At 43.2% G+C, this 24,199-nt stretch overlaps 1 protein-coding gene across 1 annotated transcript in view; it reads left to right on the top strand.

Annotated features, from left to right (window-relative positions):
* The window catches only part of ZNF527 (zinc finger protein 527), a 38,093-nt gene extending 14,177 nt beyond the window's left edge, over positions 1-23,916 (top strand). The window contains 5 exon segments of the mRNA XM_004595066.3: positions 3,783-3,919; positions 11,304-11,381; positions 12,118-12,244; positions 13,537-13,632; positions 21,349-23,916. Coding sequence (XP_004595123.2) covers positions 3,783-3,919; positions 11,304-11,381; positions 12,118-12,244; positions 13,537-13,632; positions 21,349-22,919 — 2,009 coding nt within the window. The 3' untranslated portion in view covers positions 22,920-23,916.
* Positions 23,917-24,199: the final 283 nt, after the last annotated feature.

The following is a 24,199-nucleotide window of genomic DNA, read 5'->3' as shown; positions in this document are numbered from 1 at the left end:
TAATATAGAAATAAAAAACCGGGAACTAGTTGCAGTCAAAAAAGTTTATTTGCGAAGGGACCAGGTGAGCAGGGAAAGAAGAGAGAAGGGAAAGCACCTCCCAGGAGAGAGTCAGGAGGTGGGGTGCTTCTCGGAAGGAGAGGGGGGAGACACCAAAGGTTTGAGGAAGGGTCTTGGGCTTTAAGCCTTTCCTGAGCCTCCTGTTGGGCGGGAACCGACAGGTAAGATGTTCTCCATTGGTGGTCTCTTAACCAGTTAGGAAATGGGTGGGCAATGCTCAAGCCACCCACCTGAAGGTGTGGCCCTTTTTCTCCCTTTATCTCCCCACTTCCCCAGATACAGGAAAAAAAAGACAGAGAATGTGGAAACAATAGTTTTACCCACTTTCCTACAGCACTTGATCCTTTGTACCCTAATCAACTATGTAAAGATAATCAAAATACAAAATAATAAAAAAATAAAAAAAGATTTTATTTTTATTGAAAAGTCAGATACAGAGAGGAGGAGAGACAGAGAGGAAGATCTTCTGTCTGATGACTCACCCCCCCAAGTGACCACAATGGCCAGAGCTGTGCCGACCTGAAGCCAGGAGCTAGGAGCTGTTCTGGGTCTCCCACACGAGTGCAGGGTCCTAGGCTTTGGGCCGTCCTCGACTGCTTTCCAGGGCCACAAGCAGGGAGCTGAGTGAGAAGTGAGGCTGCCAGGATTAGATCTGGTGTTCATGTAGGATCCTGGTGCGTTCAAGGCGAGGACCTTAGCCACTAGGCCACTGCACCGGCCCTCTATCTCTCCTTTGTTCTCTAAGAATATTAGCTGCTTCCATAAATTAAAAACCTCTTCCTTTATGCTCTTTCAGTTTTCCAATATCATGGAATCAATTTGCATTTCACATGTCAATTTCCTTTGACATTCCCGGTGTGGTTCTGTTCTATTGATCATGTTAGGCAAAGCAGAAATAACTCCTGAAGGAGCTAAGTGCATCAGAGGACAAGGAAACTTATCACAAGCCAGGAACACTTGGCAACCTTGGAACATCAAAGAGCAGACTAACTCCTGGTGCCTTCTCTCCCCCTGCCTCCCTCTGGCCACAAACAACTGAAGGGCGCTTCACTAACCTCAATACTAACATTGCAACATCAGACACTTCCTCCCAGAAATGATTTAAAGGCTGAGTCTGCACAGAAGGCCAATACCTGCCATGCTGACATGTCACAAATACATCTGCTCAACCCTGCTTTCAGACGAAAGATGGATTCCCAATGAAACTGTTGACGTGTAGACAATGGGATGCTGGACTGTCTGACACTGTGCCAACAATGTCGGGGTACGCTTAAATAAGACACTGATAGAATTATTATTCCTTATGAAGGACTACACTCTGTTAGTAAAATGGGGAAAATCTGTCGGGGGGGAGTTTGTAGGGGAATCCCAGCCTATACAAAATTGTACCACATAATTCAGAATTCAAAATAAAAAATATATTAAAAAAAAGAATAAAGAATTTCAAAGTTTTGGGTAAAAATCAAAAATAAATACATCTGCTGATCTACCTGCTTTATTTTTATTGAATAGTCAGATATACAGAGAGGAGGAGAAGACAGGAGGAGCTTCCATCCAATTATTCATTCCCAAGTGGCTGCACTGGCTGAAGCTGAGCCGATCCTAAGCCAGGAGTCTGGAGCCTCTTCCAAGTCTCCCGCACGAGTGTAGGGTCCCAAAGCTTTGGGCCATCCTCAACTGCTTTCCCAGGCCACAAGCAGGGAGCTGGATGGGAAGTGGGGCTGCCAGGAATTAGAACCGGTGCCCATATAGGATTCTGAGATGTGTGAGGCAAGGTCTTTAGCCACTAGGCTATCACTCCGGGCCCTACATTACAATTCTCAAAGTCCACTCAACTCCTGCCCAATACAGCCACTACTTTGCACATCACTCCAGTGACTTTCCTGGCCCACTGTCTGTGTTAGACCAATGAACTTCACCCTGGAGCGTTCCCAATAAAGCTTGTTTTAAGCTGAACTTCATTCTGTGTGGATTTTTGGTTCTGAATATGAACTTGAGACTTACAGATTATACCCTGACAAACAATACTTCCATTATTTTAACAGTGCAGTCACTTAACTTAGTGGGAAACAACTGAAGTCAAATTAGTGTTGGAGTTGGTAACATAATTGCTGATATATGAAGAGGCAGTCTTTTTTTTTTTTTTTTAACGTGGGGTTTGAGTGCCCAAGTCTTTGTTTTCTTTGTTTCCTTTTTAAAAAAAATTAAAAAAATTTTTTTGAAAGGCAGAATCAGAGGGGTTGGGGTAGAGACAGAGAGAGAATATGAGAAATCTTCCATCTATGCAGTTTTACATAAACAAAGTTTTTTTCAAAAACAAGACTTGCTAGTCGAATGGAGTATCTTTAAGACTCTAGCAGCTCATTGTGAAACATCTAAAAATGAGCTCCTAATCTACTTGCTAATCCAATCCAGGCAAGAAATTTTTTAAAAAGATTTATTTTCTTTTTACTGGAAAGGCAGATATACAGACAGGAGAAAGACCTTCTATGTATTGGTTCACTCCTCAACTGGCTGCAACAGCTGAAGCTGAGCTGATCTGAAGCTGGGAGCCAGGAGCTTCTTCAGGGTTTCCCACGCGGGTGCAGGGTCCCAAAGCTTTGGGCCGTCCTCAACTGCTTTCCCAGGCCACAGGCAGGGAGCTGGATGGGAAGCAGATCAGCAGGGACATGGACCAGCACCCCTATGGGATCCTGGTGCTTGCAAGGTGAGGATATAGCTGCCAGGCAAGAACTTTTAAAATGTAATTGTCAAATAGTAAGCCATAATGACCATCCAAAGAATGTTTAACTTGTTCCATTAGAGCAATATTAGGACAACCAAACTTAAATGATTGTATAGCCTTAAAAAATACTTTTTTTTCCTCAAAGTATGAAATACTGGGTTTCACAGAGTAAGCAGTGATCATGCCAGCCTTAGGAACTGGCTCCTTTTGCCCAGCAATCTCTGGCCTGAGTTATTAGAGGGCTCTTGGTGGCAGGGGATTCAGAGTCCTGCCAAGAACAGATTCTCACACGACTTCCTCTTCCACAAGCTACACAGACTGGGATCACACTCTGCTCTTTCATGGGGTAGGAGAGACTTTCACTTTATCTGGAACTTTCAGTCAGGATATAAAAATAACACTGACTCCATCCATGGCAAAGGATGAGATGTAAGAACAGATTAGAAGACAGACTTACACAAAGACATAGAAAGACTTTCTTCTCAGACTAAAGGGAAGCCCAGAAGCAGCTCTGAAGCCTTCCTCAGGTAATCCCCCTGTGACAGAACAGGCCACCCCAAAGCTGAAAAGTCGCTCTGACAATCACAATCCTCCTCATGTTCTCGACGTTCTTAAAATCTGTCACACAATCCACAATCACGGGATGAGACTTAAAAAAATGTAAGCAGCGTAACGCACGTCGCATGCGTGCGTGCAAGCACAAAAGTGTCCAGCCACAATCACACCCAAACCTCCACACCTACGAATGCAGTCAGCCCTGCGCGCTGTTTCGCCGCTTTCCCCTCACTCACACTTGTGAAGCCACACTCACTTCAGCACACTCCTAGGGTCTCATACGACAGTCTGGGTCAGCTCGCGCTGGTCGCAGACGCCTAGGACGCAGGCGCATGTTGGAGGTGGGTCTTGGAGCCCTCTGGGAAATGTAGTTCAGCAATAAAGGCTGCGGCGCAGAGCATTCTGGGACTCATGGTCCGCGGAGTCGGAGAAAAAGGCTGAGGTACTGGTTCACATCCTGCCGAGCTAAGTCCTGCACGGTATGGTCCTCATCCCGGCTTCGCCTCGCGCTGGATTCTGGGAGGTGACGTCTCTGGTTTCGGTCGCTGGTCCCGTTTTCAGAGCCTGCGGTCCCGGGAGGTGAGTTAGGCCCGACCCTGGGTGAGAGTGGGGGGTCAGGGCCGGCTGGGAATGAAGCAGCGCGGAAGGGAATGAGGACTGGGCGGGCACCACCAGGGACAATGTGAAGGACTGTGCCAGTCGGTTACTGTGTGTAACGCTGTGACTGGCTGCCGATGGGACAGAAGGTAGATCTTGTGTGTCATCCTGTGTGGGGGTGCATGTATTTCTGCATAACAGTGGCCATCCTTGGGGGAAGGGGACTGTGGTCATGTGTGACTGTCTCAGCAGTTGTGGCTATGTGTTACTGTATATGGATCTGGGAGAGACTGAGGTCTGACTCTGTGTCGTGTGTGAATGTGTGTATGACTGTTTGACCGCAGGTGTCTGCGGATACAACTAGCTTTGAATTTGTGTGACAGCAGATGTAATCGAATGACCATCTGTCTCTGCAGGTATAATTTTACATGAGTACTGTGACAAAATGTATGCCTGTGTGTGTGTGTCTTGCTGTTGCACTGTGTATGACCATCTGTCTCCTAATTTGGTTACATATATGTGTGGGTGTTCATTGTTGGAACTATGCATATGTATATAATTGGATGAGAATTTGTCATTGAATGGTTGATCATGGCTTGATTGTGTGGAACCTAGTGTGTGATTGTGAGGCACAGAGATTAAAATAACTTACCCAGGTTCTTGTTATTAGCCACAGAACCAGCGCTGAAGCTCAAACATTTTGGCTTGAGAGTTCTGGCTTTTAGTGACTAGATTTCCTTATTATTCCCACACAGTAGGAGTGGAAAATGGGAACTTGGACTTCTGAAGGCGTGGGAGAGGTTTATCTCTGGTCTTGGATTCGGATCCTTTTGATTGTGGGAAGTTAGTCTGGGTCTCTTCCTTCACTCCCCTGATGATTCACAGGCCATTCTAAAGGCATACTGGTGAGACCAAAATGAGGGAGGAAAGCCCAACCTGAAAGTCTGTTTTTTTCCTTAAGCCAGTAAATTTGAGGTTTTAGCTTTGTCCCTGCTCAGGCTGTTCCATTTTGGTACTCACAGAGTCTGGGTCCATGGCTTTTATTATTAATATTATTATTGTTGTTGTTGTTATTATTATTTTATTGGAAAGTCAGATTTATAGAGAAGGAGAGACAGAAAAATCTTTTGTCTGCTGATTCACCCCCAGTTAGCCACAATAGACAGAGCAGAGCCAATGCAAAGTCAGAAGCTTCTTCCAGGTCTCCCATATAGGTTCAGGGTCCCAAGGCTTTGGACCATCCTCTACTGCTTTCCCAAGCCACAGGCAGGGAGCTGGAAGGGAAGTGGGGCAGCCAGGACATGAACTGGTGCCCATATGAGATCCCCGCATATGCAAAGTGAAGACTTTAGCTGCTAGGCTACCGTACTGGGCCCAAGGGCTCATTTTCTGATGCATCACATGAGCTAAGAATTGAGTTTTTACTTTCTCAGCTAATTAACTGTTTCTTTTCATTTCCGAAAATGTTTCTCTGCTACTTTTTGGTTCATGCAGCCTTGACACTGAGGAAGGGAAGACTCTTAACAGAGGTGTTGACTTGCCCAAAGTTACATAGTGAACGAGGGAAGGAATGAAGAGTCAGTCTATCTCTGAGACCTATATAAAACCAAAGTATTTTCCGTCACACTATTTTTTTTTCAAGTCAAACTTAGCAACATTCTATCCAAGGATATGCAGATACTGAATAAAACAAAGCAAACGCCAGCTGTAGGCAACTGCCTAATTTACCTTGTACCTAAGCAGATGTTACACTACAGGGAGAAAACCACCCAGTAGCTAAGGTATTCTGTTCCTAGTTAATGCCAGATTTTGTTAACTCTACCACTATGCCAGCATAGTTGTTAATTCTATTTAGTTATTTAGTTATTAAAGTGGGGAAGGCAGGGAACACCAGGCTGGGACATGCCACCCCAGTCCCAGGCAGGAGGGCTGCAGATTGCCTAGGAAAAGGATCTGGAGGTATATTGGAGTGGGAGCAGCTGAGGGCATATTTGACAGGAGAGGAATGGTTTCTAGGCAATTCCATGGACTGGGCCACTGTACTCACAGGTAGGCAACGAAGATGAGATAGTGGCTTAGAAGGGGGAAACCAGAGGGCATGACTAAATCATGCCAAGGTACCCGCCCACGTGGGAGACCTGGGCTAGGCTAAATAGCATCATCTACCACCTGCTGGTGCTTGCAAAGGCTGGGGCTGGTGGGCATGTCTAGCTTGGCTAGACCACAGCACCCACCCGTGAGTGTTGGAACAGAGGGTGGGTCATATCAGGCTGAGTCACAGCACCCACCAGAATGCAACAGAACCGGTTCGGGGGGAAGAATCTATAGAGGAATCATGGGCTCGCCTGTGTGGAACTGTAGCTGGTTTATGCAGAGGGCAGGGGCTGGTGATGGGTCAAATTAGGTTGGACTACAGAACACACCTGACAGGAACCACCTGATCCACCTGAGGGTGCTGGGGCTGGGAGGAGGTTGACCAGGACCATGCTACAGCGCCCTGCTGGCGCATGCAAGGGCCAAGCCTGAGGGTAGACCATGCCAAGCAGGACTACTACACCCAATGGCACATGTGCAACCCGGGGCAGGGTTGTGAGTAGGCCTGGTAGGAGAACTTAGGGAACTCCTCGGGTAGGCCTCAGCTCCCATTGGAGAGCACAACATCCAGAGTTGGAGATGGGCCAGGCAAGGCAAGGCTGCAGGACTCTTCAGCATTTCTGTGGACTGGGTCTGGGGTCAGGCCAGGCTGGGCCATGCTATGGCACCTGCTGGTGTGCACAAGACCCAGGGCAAGGTGGTGTGGGCTGTGCCTGAATGGGCTAGGCTGCAACCCCGCCAGTGAGAGCTGAGGTTGCAGAGAGTCATACCAGGCTGAGTCAAAGCACCCCCTAGCATGCACCAGCCCTAGGGCTGGCTCAGACCAGGTTGGGAAACTCTGGGGACTCATCTGCTAGGCTGCAGTTCCCACTGGTGAGTGTGAGAGCCAAAGCTGTGGGCAGACCAATCTGGGCTAGGCTGCAGCACCATCAGCATGTGTATGGGCTGGAGCTCCAACAAAGGCTGGTGCTCCTGAGAGCTAGAATGGGTGTGGAATAGGGCAGGTTTGGATTGCAGTACCTGCTGAGTCACATGCAAGCCAGATCTGGGGCTAGGCTAGATTGGGATAGGCTATAGCATCCATTGGTGAGAACCAGAATGGGTATGGACTAGTTGGGCCAGGCTGCAGTAGCTGCCAGTTAGTGCTAGGACTAGGGGCCAGGCATGTCATTCGGGACAGCAGCACCCACTGGCACATGCAGGATCTGTTACTGGGAGCGGGCCTCAGGGGAACTTGGGGAACTCCCATACAAGGCCAAAGCTTCCAATGGTGAATGTGAGAACCAGGGCTGGGGGCTGGCCATTTCAGGCTAGGCTACTGTATCCATCAGCATACATGTGAGCTGGGTCTGACCACTCAGGATTGGTCCACAGCACGCACCAGCATAAGTGAGATCCAGGAGAAAGTGCAAGTCAGGCAGGGTTGGATTCGCAATACTTGCCAGTTTACATGAGGACTGGGGGTGGGCCAGGCTGGACTAGGCTGCTGCATCTGCTGGCAAGAGCTGGACTTGGGTCAGCCTGAGCTGAGCCAGACTGCAGCATCTGTTGCTGAATGCTGAGACTGGGTGTGAGCCATTTCAGACTGAGCTGCAGAACCTGCTGTCACGGGCAAGGCACAGGGCTAGGAATGGCTTAGTAGGACAAACTCTGAGGCTCCCCTGCTGGACTGCTGTTTCCACAGGTGAGTGTGAGAACTGGAACTGGGGGCAGGTCAGCCGGGGCTAGGCTGCCACACCTACTGGTACACATAAAAGCCAGATTGGTTGCAGGCCAGCTGGCGAGTGCCACAACTGGGTGCAAGTCATGTAAGGCTTGACTGCAATATCCTTTGGCAGACATAAGATCCATGACTGGGAGCACGCCTGGTGGGGGATCTGTGGACACTCCCTTGCTAGGCTGTACCTCCTGCCAGGCTGGATAAGGTGATGGCAGAGCAGGTTGAACCAAGCTGCAGCACCTATAGGTGTGCATGAGAACTGGATGGGATATGGCTTAGGATGGCATAGGCTGCAGCAGAAGCTGGCACACAATAAAACCAGGGCTGGGACTCTTGTGTGTTGACTAGGCCACAACACTTACTGAATTGTGTGAGGACCAGGTATGTGGTGAGCTGGCTGGGCGCATCTGTTGGTTCATGTGAGGTATGGGGCTGGAGTGCAATTGATCAAGTAGCTGCATCCATTACAATGTTCATTGACTGATGCAGGTAACAGACTGCACTGGCTGATACACAAGAGTCAAGTCTAAGGTCACCCCAGGCAAGGTTTCTTGGGGGATTCCCCATGTGGCCCTGCTGGACTCAGTCTCTGACCACAGGGAAGAATCACAGGATGTGTGGCCTGACCTTGGATTGCATGTATTGGGACTGGGCGTCCTCAGATGCTGATGCCTGTGCAGTGGACTGCAGGCCTAGATGCACACAGGGGACATGACAACCGGCTCATGCAGGCCAGCAGAGGACATCAGCTACCCTGTCAGAGGATGGAAAGCAGAACAGGTTAGACAATTATCCTGGTCAACCTTTGTAGCACCCAGGTCTGTGGATGTACTAAGGTTGATTTGGTCAACCAAAAGACCTTGGAAAGACTTTTTCAACCCTGGAGCAATGAAACCAACAACTTGTTAGAACTTTCCAAACCACTCAAGGGCCTGGGGTGGTAGCCTAGTGGCTAAAGTCCTCGCCTTGCAAGCTCCAGTATCCCATATAGATGCCAGTTCATATGCCAGCTGCCTCAATTCCCATCCAGTTCCTTGCTTGTGACCTGGGAAAGCAGTCAAGGACGGCCCAAAGCCTTGGGACCCTACACCTGCGTGGGAGACCTGGAGGAGGTTCCCGGCTCCTGGCTTCAGGTTGGCTCAGCTACAGCTGTTGCAGCCATTTGGGGAGTGCACCAGTGGACAGAGGATCTTTCTCTGTCTCTCCTTCTCTCTGTAAATCTCCTTTCTAATCAAAATAAATAAATCTTTTAAAAAAATAAAACCACTCAAGTAACATTCTTGCAATACTCTTCTCCACATCATGGTCTCTAAGGGGTGAGGAAATGACTGACCCCTGTCCATGGGTGCTAGTGTAGTTGCACAGCAGGGAGCAGGCCCCTGTGGACACAGGAGAAAAAGAAATTGAAGCATGTGTCCCACCCACTTTCTTCCATACCTGATCTGCCCCACATGGGCACGCATGCCTCTCAATTATGTAAACAATATTAAAAAGAAAATAAAATATTTAAACACCAAAGTAACACAAAACTTAGAGAAAATTCCTTTTGTGAAAGTATTACTGAACGCTTCTGCTTCCAGATGCCAGGAATACATTGATTCTCAGGTTGCAAACGCTTTTATGGACAGCTTCAACCTGCACTGAATTGAGAAAATATCATTCCTGGGATTGAGTTGGCCAGGACAGACCAGGACAGAGTAGCTCAGAATTCGGAGGTTGTGCAGCTTGAATTTTTGGTCAAGCACAACTGTTCCCATTTTCAAAATGAAAAAACCACCCCCATGGTTTTGTTGACTATTTTGCATTAGGATATCATGGCCTCTTCGAAACATGCTAGTTTTTAGTTACACTTGTATTGGACCTCTTTGCTTCTGCACTTGGAATTTTGTTATCTAGCTATGGAGTGGTTTTTTTTTAAGATTTATTTATTTTTATTACAAAGTCAGATATACAGAGAGGACAGACAGAGGAAGATCTTCTGTCCGATGATTCACTCCCCAAGTGAGCACAAGGGTTGGTGCTGCGCCAATCCGAAGCCAGGAACCAGGAACCTCTTCCGGGTCTCTCACGTGGGTGCAGGGTCCCAAGGCTTTGGGCCGTCCCCGACTGCTTTCCCAGGCCACAAGCAGGGAGCTGGATGGGAAGTGGAGCTGCCGGGATTAGAACTGGCGCCCATATGGGATCCTGGCACGTTCAAGGCGAGGACTTTAGCCACTAGGCCACGCCACCGGGCCCCTAACCTTGGAGTTTTATGAGAATTAAGTTATATAATGGCATACATAGCATGCAAACATTGCTATTTCTATTATAAAAGACACACTAAATATTTTTCAAGTATTTATCCAATATTTTATATTTTTTTTATATATATTCATTTATTCATTAATTACATTGTATTACATGACACAATTTCATAGGTACTGGGATTCCCCCCACCCCCTTCACCCCAAACCCTTCCCCCATGGTGAATTCCTTCACCTTGATGCATAACCACAGCTCAAGTTCCGTTGAGATTCCCTAATTAAAAGTTCACACCATACAGAGTCCAGCATCCCACTTGTCCAGTTCAAGTTCAATGGCCTCTTAGGGAGGTCCTCTCAGGTTTGAAGGCAGAGCCAGCAGGGCGTCACCTCGATCAATTAGAAGCTCCAACATATCATCAGCAACAGTCCAGGTATGATGAGGCTGGTGCAGAGTCTACTGATTGACATAGTCCATCTTAGAGTTTCCCCTTGTCCAGTTTTCCGCTGGAAGCATCTTAGCTGAGGTGGTTGATTGATCTACTCCATTTTCCATCTTTTCTTGGATAATGCTTTGTTTCCTCCATTTTGTTCAGGGGAATCCCCTAAAAAAAATGGTGGAAAGCTTGGCTGTGTTAGGCTGGAATCGTGGTGGGGACCCGAGTACCCGGGCCCATCCAATATTTTTGAGGACCTACAATAGTTCTGGCTTTGTCTGATCACTATAATGTACAAGTAAACCAAATAAATCCTAGCTGTCTTTGAACTTAAATTTTAAGACGGCAAGCAGGAAACAGAGTTTGCAGTATGTCCCATGGTAATAAATGCTAAGACAGTCAGAATAATGAAAACTGATTATGACAGTTACTGGGTTTTTTATGGTGTGAATTTTCAGAGAAGTCCTTCTCAAGTGGTGACAGCTGAGCACAGATAGGAATAGAAGGTATGAACCATGCTGCCGTCAAGGAGAGGAAGGTTCCATACAGAAGGAAAAGTTAGGGAGAGCGATTACATTATTGGGTAAACAGTGAAGAGGCTTGTGTGCCTGGAGTGGACAAGCAAGGGGGAGAAGGGTAGGAAATGAGGAAAAAGGGGCAGTCAGGCCAAATCCTAAACCTTGATGGCCATAGTTTAGACCTTAGATTTTGTTGACTTCTGCATTGATCTATTTCTGAGATCCTGAAAAATGATGACGTTGGCCCATCTAAGAAGGATGTAGGAACCATATAAGGGCTTTATTTACCATTCTGAGGCTCCGGCCGGAAATATAAAGCTGGCGTGTAATTTTTTCTTTGAATTTTTTCCTACTCAGGACTTTGTTCTTCTCCAAAAGAGAAAACTAAATAAGGAAGCAGGGATGGCTGTTGGGCTTTGTAAAGCCATGTCCCAGGTAACTTAATGTTTTCACTGTTTCTAGATGTTTTACTTCATTTGTTGGTTGGACTCCCTTCCGCTATAGGGAGCATCACTTAAAATCGTTTGTTCACTTATGCTTCTATAAAACAGTATCATTTTTACTCAGTGTTTTGGTCAAATAGATAAAGCATGGGAAATATTCTCTCTACATGCAGCTCACAGATCAGTGTTATAGCCTAAATTCAAGTTCTTTCCAAGTTTGTTGCATAACTTCCTAATGAGAATTGTACATAAATCTCTTTATATGTACTTCATTATTTCCTCATCATATATTCCTGGAAGTTTCACATTACATGCAGAGTTTAAGTTTCAGGTCATATTTTTTTGTTAAAGGCCAGTTCACATCCTCGATTCACTGGCATGTCTTGGCAGTAACTCAGATTTGGGGAAATATGAGGACATTTTCTGTATAATATTTTCTTGATACTAAGTATATGTAAATACCATTTAGACTTTGCTCATGTATTTCTTCACATTATAAGTTAATTATTTTTGTGTATCTGTTTCTTTTTCGTAATAAAATTCTTAAGAGGTGAGCCTGTCTCTAAAATTTCTCTCAAGCTATTTTACAAACCTAGGAATTGAATTGTTCCACAATAGTTATTTTTACAGGAGAACTTAGAGTTTTAAGCTCTGACAGGATTCATCGTGTTTGCTGGGACCATATGGAGGTCTGAATGCTTGGTGAACATTTTTTGTTTTAATTTCAGGGATTGATGACATTCAGAGATGTGGCTCTGGGCTTTACCCAGGAAGAGTGGGGGTGGCTGAACAGGTCTCAGAAGGATTTGTACAGAGAGGTCATGCTGGAGAACTACAGGAACTTGGTATGGCTCGGTAAGCATGTTTCTCCCTCATCATTCCAAATCTTCCGTCCCAAGGACTTTGGTTTATTCTGTTAGGAATATACACGGGATCTTGATAGGGCTTAGTTGAATTTCTACTTCCTATTTCCGGGAAATGATGTAAAGTAGTTTTATATGGTTGGAAATGAGTAAATTTCGTTTTGTTGTAGAATGATGGTTTTGAACCAGGAATGTAAGTGTGATGCGGGAAAGTAACAATTATGGGGTCCCGCTCTAGAACTCCAAAATCAGAAATCTTAATAGGGCCAGTAGTATGGACTTTAGCCTTTCAAATAATACTAATGCTCATTAAAGCTTTTTTTTTTTAAAGATTTATTTATTTTTATTGCAAAGTCAGATACACAGATAGGAGAGACAGAGAGGAAGATCCTCCATCTGTAGGTTCACTCCCCAAGCAGCTGCAATGGCCAGAGCTGCGCCAATCTGAAGCCAGGAGCCTGGAGCCTCTTCCAGGTCTCCCATATGGGTACAGGGTTCTAAAGCTTTGAGCCGCCCTTAACTGCTTTTCCAGGCCACAAGCAGGAAGCTGAATGGGAAGTGGAGCTGAAATAGAACCAACGCCCATATGGGATACTGGAGCTTGCAAGGCGAGGACTTTAACCACTAGGCTACCGCACTGGGCCCATACCCATTAAAGTTTGAGAATCATTGTTTTTAATTCAGTTGGTCATGATTGGGGCCTAAGAATTTAGATTTCTGGGCCCAATGAGTTAACGTACTGACTAAAGTCCTCGCCTTGCATGCACCGGGGGTTCCATATGGGCACCAGTTCATGTCCTGGCAACCCCACTTCCCATCCAGCTTCCTGCTTGTGGCCTGGGAAGGCAGTAGACGATGGCCCAAAGCCTTGGGACCCTGCACCCATGTGGGAGACCTGAAAGAGACTCCTGGCTCCTGGCTTTGGATCGGCTCAACTTTGGCCTTTGTGTCCATTTGGGGAGTGACTCAATGGGCGGAAGATCTTCTTCTCTGTCTCTCCTCCTGTCTGTATATCTGACTTTCCAATAAAAATGAATTAAATCTTAAAAAAGAAAAAGAATTTAGATTTCTACTTTGTTCTTAAATGAAAATTGCTTTTGCTTTAGCACTTCACATCATTACTTCTGTGAATTAAACTTCACCTTGCTCATTCTCTAAACAAGTGTAATCCTTTGCTTTGGCCCTTCTTCTAATGACGCTTTCTTGCTCAATGACCAAGAGATTGGATTTGTGTTCTGAATTAGCTGTAGCATGTTGATCTGCGTCTTGTTTTTCTGCAAACAGGACTCTCCATATCTAAACCCTATGTGATAGCCTTATTGGAGCAAGGCAAGGAACCTTGGGCCCCGGAGAGGCAGATGTCACGTGGACAACACGCAGGTGAGTGACAGTAACTGGGTGAGGACTGAGCTAAGGCGTCCACCCGGTGCTCACGAAGAGGCGTCTCTGGATTTCAGTGGGACTGACAGCTCCTTAGCATGTACTTCCCTGGAAATGTCGTCAACTTTAATGGTTTGTCTCTCCTTATTTCTATCAAAATATTTTCTCTAAACCTTGTACCCTGGGTCTCAGTCCTCCCCAGATCTCCTTTTTGTAGTCAAAACATACATTTTCAAATTTCTTTTTAGAGTTTTAAATTTTAATTTTATTAAAAATATCTATTCAAATTGCTCATAGAGTCCAATTATTTTTCAAGGCTCTTTGCCTTTAAAAAGGAACTCTTAAAAAAATAAAATAAAAAAAAATAAAAAGGAACTCTTTTACCCTGCTTCCCAGTTGCCTTCTTGCTAGGCATCCATTTCTTTAGTAATTTCTTTTGGTATTTCCATCCCATTGCTAAAATACGTTTTATATTAATGTTATATTAATTGTCTTTTCATATTATTCCTTATCTAATGTCTTTTACTAATAAAGGATGTAGCACTTTCCCATCGGTTATCTAAATCTCTTAACTGGTTACACTCAATTTGAGTTTACCTGATATTTTCTCATGATTAGTCTGAGGAAATGTAATTTTGAGAAGAATACCACAGATAGAATATTGTGTCTCTCAGTGCATTGCGCTGTAGGATTCAAGATTTTGATAGGCTTTTATTACTGATGATACTATTTATGCTCAGTTGGTAAAGCTGATGTCTCCTTTGTTTCCCCAGTAGAAGGTTCCTATTTCTGTTTTTAACTAATAAACATTTTAGAGGAGATACTCATAGACTGTTCATTTTCTGCTGAAACCATGCCCACTCATTCTAGCATCCTCTGGTGGATCTTGTCCGCAATATTTGTTACTGTGATGTTGACCTAATGTTGGTTTTTCCATTTCCCTCATTCCTTTTCGTGCATTAAGATAGCTCTTTATAGAGAAAAGCTGCTCTTTCTCTCATATGCTTTTTCATTCAGTTATATTTCTATATTTATGAATTGTTATTTTTTTCTGTGAAATTAATCCAGTGAATCATTCTTTTGCTGCTCATACTGTGCCAACCTTTTGCAATTGGGAGTTTATTTATATTGCTTCTTTTGACCTTTCCATATGCACTCCTCCATTTGTCGAGTACTTCCTCTTGATAACACAGCATGCCCCAGATTCACCTTTCTTGTTCCAGTTTTGAATCACCTACTTATCTAATGAACCATAGTATCTTTTTTTAAAAAAATTTTCATTTTTATTGCAAAGTCAGAATACAGAGAGGAGGGGAGAGAGAGAAATATCTTCCATCCAATGATTCACTCCCCAAGTGACTGCAGTGGCCGGTGCTGAGCTGATCCGAAGCCAGGAGCCAGGAACTCTGGGTCTCCCACATGGGTGCAGGTTCCCAAGGCTTTGGGCTGTCCTCGACTGCCTTCCCAGGCCACAAGCAGCTAGGACACAAACCAGTGCCCATAAGGCTTGCTGGTGCTTGGAGGTGGGAGGTTAGCGAGTTGAGCCAATATGCCAGCCCTATATGGGTACTTCTAAACACAAATGTAAAGACACACAATTTATTTATGCCACTGTCTTTCTATATATTAAAATGTTAGTTTATGCTGATAAGTTAATTGTAATCTTGCTCCACAGGGTTTATTGTAGCTTTTTTCTTATTTGTAATTTCTTTTTCTAAGAATGAAAAAAGCTTATTTCAATATTTGTAACCTATTCCTCTATGAGGAACACATTTTCTGACTAGACTCAGGATTTATGTATTGTTTGTCTTTAATCTTAGAATTTTCCCAGCAAAGTGCTATTTTCAAAGTTACTTAGCATAGATTTTTTTTAGCTTATTTTGTTATTGTTTGTATTTAATTTTAGGCTCTCTCCACCTACAGATTGGTTTTAATTGTTTATATTTTGGATATCTGAAATATCTCTCTCTGTGAGTCATAGTTACATAAAACATGTTAGAAAAATGTTGTTAGCTCCATGCACGAACAGTGCTATTCCTGCTCCCTGCTTATTCTGACCCCATTCCTACCCACCCTTTACAGAGTACCAGTCTCCAGGTTTATTCTTTTTATGTTTCTTCTGCACTAATGAGCAGATATACATGTAATTTCTCGTGTCTTCTTATATACACGAAAGGTAGCCTAATATAGAATCTCTGCATTTTTCACTTAACTATATATATTGGAAATCATTGTATTACTTCAGCGAGATCGTCCTCATTTTATTCATTCGTTTAAGAGAAAGAGATAGGCAGGCAGCTCCCATCTGCTGTTCACTCCCCAACTGGCAGCGAAGACTCCAGGTTGGCTAGGGCTGAAGCCAGAAGTCAGGAGTCTCCCACAAGGGTGGCGGGAACTTGGTTACTTCGGCCATCACGTTTGCCTCCCGGGTCTGCACTAGCAGGAAACTCTCTGCAGGAGTCAGAGCTGAGAATCAAGCTGTGAATCAAGCCCTAATGTGGGATACAGGAACCTTAGGCGCTGGACTGAACACTGCCTACACTCTGCTCCAGATTTCTATCTTGTTTTTTTTTTTCTATGGTTTTTAACTAATATTTTCACATTTCTGTTTTCATTGCCCTATCTGATTTATTTATTTGTTTTATGATTGTTGTTCTTATCATTAAGGATATTTTCCTTGGTGCCCCACATGGGAGTCGGTTCATGTCCCAGTTACTCCTCTGCAAATTTATCTTGCGGGTTCCTGGGGGAGGAGATGCGACTTAAAGAAATGGTGGGATAGTGCTGTCTTAGAAACTTACAAAGTTTATTTCCAGGGTTTCAGTTCTTATACATTTTGTAAAACAACAGTTCAAACATAACTCAGAATGAGGTCATGTCTGGGAACAGAGAGTACAAAGAAGCTACCAAAGCGACTTGGTCGAAGCATTGTTGAAACAGGGGATAGATAAAGAGTACTGCCCGTCCTTGATTGGCTAGACGGATCTTCAAGGAGAGCACAGAAGCACACCCAGGACTCACTGGGGGCAGCAGTGCACCCTCCTCTTTCCTGGAGCCTCTTCCCAATAGGATCCCACAGGCCTTTGCTGTCCCAGCATTCCCACATGCTCTTCTGACCCAGCTGCCTGCTTATGCTCTGGGAAAGCAGTGGAGGATGACTCAAGTGTTTGGGACCCTGGACCCACTTGAAGAACTGGGAATAACCTCCTGGCTCTAGCCTCAGCTCCAGCCATTGCAGCCATCTGGGGAGTGAACCAGTGAATGAGAGACCTCTCTTTCTCTATCCTCTCTGTAACTCTGCCTTTCATAAAAATCCCTAAAAATAATAAAATAAACCCTTTTAAAAAGAGTACTTTCCTTGTGTTTTAATGGTGACCTTTGTGATTATAGGGCTGTTTAGATACTATTCAGTCCTTCTTTTACTCGATCTGTCACCTTTAAAAGTGTCCTTAAATTCTTATCTGTCGGGCCCGGCATCATGGCCTAGCGGCTAAAGTCCTTGCCTTGAATGCTCCGGGATCCCATATGGGCGCCGGTTCTAATCCCGGCAGCTCCACTTCCCATCCAGCTCCCTGCTTGTGGCCTGGGAAAGCAGTCGAGGACGGCCCAAAGCCTTGGGACTGGAAGAAGTTCCTGGCTCCTGGCTTCGGATCGACGCAGCACCAGCCATTGCGGCTCACTTGGGGAGTGAATCATTGGACGGAAGATCTTCCTCTGTCTCTCCTCCTCTCTGTATATCTGACTTTGCAATAAAAATAAAATAAATCTTTTTTTTTTCTTTTTTTTTTTTTAATTATTTATTATTTAACTTCAGTAATTACATTGTATTATGTGACACAGTTACATAGATACTAAAAATAAAATAAATCTTTAAAAAATAATAATAAATTCTTATCTGTCACAGCTGGGTCAGTAAACAAGTTTGTTTAGTTTGTGATTCTGTCACATCAACCCCAACCTTTTATTTAGTCTTAGTTGTGTACTTAAATACACTCAATGCTTTTCACTAGTCATTTTCTGAATTTTCGGTAACTTATAATTGGCTAATTTGTTTTTTAGGAATCTCCTCAAGATCTCACGAAACAAATTATCTTACCTGGCTCTGTTTTATTCAGGGTTGGCTGTTTTTTACTTGTGTTTCTCAAGAGTATAGCATTGCTGTTTAATATTTCTATAAATAAAACTGTTTCCAGCTTGTTTCTTTTTCCTTTAGGTATTAATAGATTTATAGGTTGTTCTAGTCTGACAGGTAATTCTGTACCTTTCAAGCTGTTTCCTTAGGACATGTCTCACTCTTTTTTTTTTTTTTAAAGATTTATTCATTGTGCTCAGCAGCGTGGCCTAGTGGCTAAGGTCCTCACCTTGATCCCATATGGCCGCTGGTTCTAATCCCGGCAGCTCCACTTCCTCTCTGTCTCTCCTCCTCTCAGTACATCTGAGTTTGTAATAAAAATAAAATAAATCTTTAAAAAAAAAAGATTTATTCATTTTATTACAGCCAGATATACAGAGAGGAGGAGAGACAGAGAGGAAGATCTTCCGTCTGATGATTCACTCCCCAAGTGGGCCAGTGCGCGCCGATCCAAAGCCGGGAACCTGGAACCTCTTCCGGGTCTCCCACGCGGGTGCAGTGTCCCAATGCATTGGGCCGTCCTCAATTGCTTTCCCAGGCCACAAGCAGGAAGCTGGGTGGGAAGTGGAGCTGCCAGGATTAGAACCGGCGCCCATATGGCATCCCGGGGCTTTCAAGGCGAGGACTTTAGCCGCTAGGCCATGCCGCCGGGCCCCGACATGTCTCACTCTTGACCACTTTTGGTCTTTTCCTGTTCTCTTTCAGGAGGAGTCCAGTTTTTATCTGAAACGCTTCTGTTCTGTTCCTTTGTTTTGCTAATGTTAAAATGCAGGAACATATAGAGAATAATATGAGAAATGTTTTAGTTTTGATCAAAAAGGCAGCATTTTAAAATTTTACTTTTTTGATAAAAAAGAAATTTTTTAAGCACAAATTTTCTCTGTTGCCTATTCTCACTTTCCTTTTTGCTATTTCTTGGCCTCCAAAGCAACAATAGTAATGAATTCAGAATATGTCCTTCCAGTTCATTTAAAAAATAGTTTTTGTAAGCATTTATGGATTTTATCCGCATTAAGCATTTTATTAGCTAGGCCGCTGTGCCGGGGCCCAGAGGTGATATTCTTTACATTTTATTCTGCAGTTTACTCCTGCTTTAATTATTTTTGTGATGTATTCTTCATAAATCTATATTGCAATATTATAACACAATTTTTAAAGTTCATGGCAGATAAAATTAAAAGATACTTAATTTGTAGCAAAAAACATTGTAAATCCATTCACAAGAAAGGTTTTCAAGATATCCATAGTGAAAACACTATGCCTGAATTTTAAAGTTTTTTGGCAGCAAAATAGGTGCATGTTTTGAATCTATTTTCTATGAATTAAAAAAAAAATCGTTGAAATCCATGTTTTTAGAAAGAATTTATTTACTTAAAAAGAAGTTATTTCCTTTTATTGGAAAGGCAGATTTACAGAGAATAGGGGACAGATCTTGCTTTTGCTGGTTCACTTCCCAAAGGGTTACAACAACCAGAAGAAGAGCTTTGAAGCCAGAAGAAAGAGCTTTCTCCAGGTCTCTCACATAGGTACAACGTCCCAAGGCTTTGGGCCGTCCTCTACTGCTTTTCCCGGCCAGAAGTTGAGAGATGGATAGGAAATGGAGCAGCCACTTATGGGCACATATGGGCATCCAGGACACGAACCGCTGTGCCTATGGAGTGCCAACACTTGCAGTCAGAGTATTACCCAGTTGAGTTATCATGCGAGCCCCAATCCCACTGCTTTTAAATTGTTATAGAATTCTGTGTTTTGAATTTACTACATTTTATTTAATGTTTCTGATAGGTTGTTTGCATTTTTGGCTGTCGTTTGTAGTGCAGAATACATTTTTCTAGCATTTTTACCTAGAATTACTGGAATGTAGACATATCTGCATTAATTTACTAAATACTGAAATTGTCATTGGAAGTGATTCTATCAATGTATACTTCTGCCAACAGTGTCTGAAAGTTCTTTTTATGAACTCCTTTGGTATTTTTCAGCCAACATTTCTTTTTTTTTTTTTTTTTAAAGATTTTATTCATTTTTTTATTACAGCCAGATATACACAGAGGAGGAGAGACAGAGAGGAAGATCTTCCATCCGATGTTTCACTCCCCAAGTGAGCCGCAACGGGCCGATGCGCGCCGATCCGAAGCCGGGAACCTGGAACCTCTTCCGGGTCTCCCACGCGGGTGCAGGGTCCCAATGCATTGGGCCGTCCTCAACTGCTTTCCCAGGCCACAAGCAGGGAGCTGGATGGGAAGTAGAGCTGCCGGGATTAGAACCGGCGCCCATATGGGATCCCGGGGCTATTCAAGGCGAGGACTTTAGCCGCTAGGCCACGCCGCCGGGCCCAACCAACATTTCTAATGTTGTTGTTTATATAATGTACCTTCAATTCTGCACATGTTATTGAAGGAAACACTTACATGGTTGTTTTAGTTCACTAGTGAGATTTATCACCTTTCCAGGAATGAAGTCTCCATGATGTTTTTCTCTTTTGTAATTATTTGTGCATGTTTTCAACCCATTTTGGGACACTGAGATTATTTGCCTCTTTCTTGTTGAACTATAGAACTTATTCCATATTCTTTTTTTTTTTCTTTTTTTTCACTTTTTAAAAAAAATTTTTTTTAGTTATATTTTTGACAATCTTTACATAGTTAATTATGGTAAAAAGGTTCAACGGCTATAGGAAAGTAGTTCACCATTTATGAATCTCTGCCAATATTGTCACTCCAAGCACGATGAGGTCTTTGAAGAATCCACTGGTTGACATAGTCCATCATAGAGTCTCCGTTTGCCCCGTATTTTGCTGCCAACATATAGCTGAGGTGGTTGATTGACCTGTTCTGTCTTCTGTCTTTTTTTGGTTAGGGTTCCGAGTCCAGCATTTCGACTGGGGAGATCTCCAAAGAAACTTTGTCTGAGTTGTTCTCAGACCAGATTCTTGTATGTACTAGCAAGTACAGAGCCCAGCACAGTCCATTGCTCTGATCAGCTGGTGGTTGCAATTGCTGGGTTGGTTCTGTTTTCAGCCATGACTTCCACTGGAACCAATGGGTGTTGCAGTCCAGCCTGGTTCTGCCCAGCACATACTCGGCCCTCACATAAACCAGTGGGAGCTGTAGCCTAGTTGGAGCAACCCACAATAATCCCCAGGCGCGCCCCTTATCCTGGTTTGCCAGTATGTATAGCAGTAGTCCAGACTGTCCCACACCCCATTCGGCTCTTGTACATGTCAGTGGGTATTAAAGCTTTGTTCCCTCTAACCAGCTCCACTGTGCAGGCCACACAGATGCTGTTGGGTACCTGTCTAGCCACCCGAGCCCCTGTCCTAGTTATCGTGCCTTCCCGTGGAAGTGGTAATACATGTGTACTTTAACTTTTTTAAGCGAATTTTTTTTAAAGTCTGGTTTTTGGAAAAATGGAGAGACAGAGAGATCTTGCATATTCTGCTTCATTCCTAGAACTGAGCCAATTTTTATTAATTTCTTTTGTCTTTTTTTGTTTCAGTTTTTTTTTTTTCTATAATGTTTTGTGTGCCCTAGTTAAGTAAAAAAAAAAGAAAAAGATGCATTTGCTTTCTTGGTATTTTTCAGACTTGGAGTCTTGGTGTAAAATCAAGCAATTATCTCCAAAATGTTTCGTTGATGAAGAAGAAATATCCCAGGGAATGGTGATGGGAAGACTTAGAAGAAATGGCCTTGAATGCTCTAATTTCAAAGAACCCTGGAAATATGTGAGTGAATTTGAGCGTCAAGGAGATCAGAAGAGACATTTCAAGCAAGTGACAACTCCTAAGGTGATCTCTAATGGGAAGAACGACAATGAATATTATAATTCTGATGAGACCATTTCTCTGAAATCACAATTTTTAGCGCAACAGAGAGTTCCTGCATTACACCACATACATAAATTTCATATGTATGATAAAATATTTTCCCCAAGTTCACTCATAATTGACTGTAAAAGACTCCATGCTGAGCAGGGATCTTTGATAGGTAATGAAAGTGACGAATTCATCCAGAGAACACACTTCTGTAAAGCTACAGGAATTCCTTCTGGTGAGAAGCTATATGAAGGTAATGGTTTTTCAAACTTCTTTGGTTTCCACTCATTACTTTCTCAACATCCAACTTCTCATTTTGGAAGATTAACCCATGATTATGATGCATGTAGTGGTGCTTTTAGCTGTTACCCATTCTTTACACAACCTCATAGAATTCACAATGGAGAGAAACCATATATATGCAATATCTGTGGAAAAGCCTTTAGCCATGTCTTCTTTCTTAGTAAACATCAGAGAATTCATAATGGAGAAAAACCTTATGAATGTAAGGAATGCCACAAAGCCTTCAGACAGAGTGCACACCTTGCGCAACATCAGAGAATCCACACAGGGGAGAAACCCTTCGTATGCAGTGACTGTGGAAAGGCATTTAGTCGTTATGCCTTCCTGGTTGAACATCAGAGAATTCACACAGGAGAAAAACCATATGAATGTAAGCACTGTAACAAAGCCTTCAGACAAAGCGCACATCTTAATCAACATCAGAGAATTCACACTGGAGAGAAACCTTATAAGTGTAATCATTGTGGAAAAGCCTTCAGCAGACGCATAGCTCTTACTCTGCATGTAAGAATTCATACAGGAGAGAAACCCTTCGAATGCAGTGAATGTGGAAAGACTTTTGGCTATCGTTCACACCTTAATCAACATCAGAGAATTCATACCGGAGAAAAGCCCTATGAGTGCATTCAATGTGGCAAGTGTTTTAGAACTGACTCACAACTTAACCGACACCACAGAATTCATACTGGAGAGAGACCATTTGAGTGCACTAAATGTGGGGAAGCCTTCAGTGATGCTTTAGTTCTAATTCACCATAAGAGAAGTCATGCAGGAGAGAAACCCTATGAATGCAATGAATGTGGGAAAGCCTTCAGCTGTGGCTCATATCTTAATCAGCATCAGAGAATTCATACTGGGGAGAAACCCTATGAATGTAATGAATGTGGGAAAGCTTTCCATCAGATCTTGTCCCTTAGGCTACACCAGAGAATTCATACTGGGGAGAAACCCTATGAATGTAATGAATGTGGGGATAATTTTACTTGTGCCTCAGCTCTTAGACGGCATCAGAGAATTCATAATAGAGAAACTCTCTGATTATAATGAGTGTAGGAAGGAAAATATGTAGTTACCCCTCCATCTTTATGTAGTATCAGTGAATTATTTCTAGGTAGTCTATGAATGTAGTACATATACAAAAGCCCTCATTTCATAAGCATCCATTATTGGAATAGCCAGAATAGGACACATTTGTTGCTTTTTTATCTGTTCTTTACCCGTATCTGTGCCATACTCAATATATATAATTCTAATGAAACTGAAGTAGGGAAAATAGTGCTTTGGTCACCCAATGGCCAGTTATTCCACTGATCAATTGATAAAGGATTGGCAAATTGGCCTTATCTAGACCCATAAAGCCCCTTGGGCGTATTGTTATGGGTAGTAAGATTTTTCCCTGGAATTGGAGGTTTCAGGGGTTCAATAAGTCCAATAATTTTTTGCTACTTGCTGAGGAAAGCCTTCCTAAAGACAAACAGAATTATAGAAAAATGGACTTGAGAGACAGAAATCTGATAACACTAATCTCCTGAATTCTTGTGATCTAATACATTCCCTTTTATTTTTGCACAAATTAATTTAAATTAGGTTTTGCTTCTTGGAATTGGTAACTTAGGGTAAGTGCCAGCTTACCCTATGCTCACTGTATCTGTGAGAAGGCCTTAATCTTTTATGTGACATATTTGGTTATGCTGAAGATAAAAATTGTGATATAATAAGTAGTGAAAATTTAATATACAACTTTCATCAACTTGGCAAATGATTACATTTTATTTGTTGATGGAAATTGATATTTATTAGTATGATTCACATCACGTATAAATATTTTAAAATTCACCCAGTAAAATTTTTTTAAATATTTTTTCTTCAGGAGTTGAGGTTGTTTTTACATGACTTATTATACAGGAAATGGAAAGCTAAGAGAATAATGAACCCATCATTTAGTGAATGACTCTTCATTTTAAAGAAATACTTTAAGTATTGGTTTAAACATAGTACACAGCAGCATATAATATGACAGGATTCTAAATGAGTTTTTTTTAAGATTTATTTATTTTTATTACAAAGTCAGATATACAGAGAGGAAGATCTTCTGTCCGATGGTTCGCTCCCCAAGCGGCCACAATGGCTGGTGCTGAGCCAATCCGGAGCCAGGAACCAAGAACTTCCTCTTCTAGGTCTCCCACACAGGTGCAGGATCCCAAGGTTTTGGGCTGTCCTCAGTGCTTTCCCAGGCCACAAGCAGGGAGCTGGATGGGAAGTGGGGCTGCCAGGATTAGAGCCAGCAACCATATGGGATCCTGGCACGTGCAAGGCAA

Source organism: Ochotona princeps, chromosome 16 (genome assembly GCF_030435755.1).
Source record: "Ochotona princeps isolate mOchPri1 chromosome 16, mOchPri1.hap1, whole genome shotgun sequence".
NCBI classification, from domain to species: Eukaryota; Metazoa; Chordata; class Mammalia; order Lagomorpha; family Ochotonidae; genus Ochotona; species Ochotona princeps.
The sequence above is the reverse complement of the archived record's forward strand: the minus strand, read 5'-3'. Positions and strand labels throughout refer to the sequence as shown.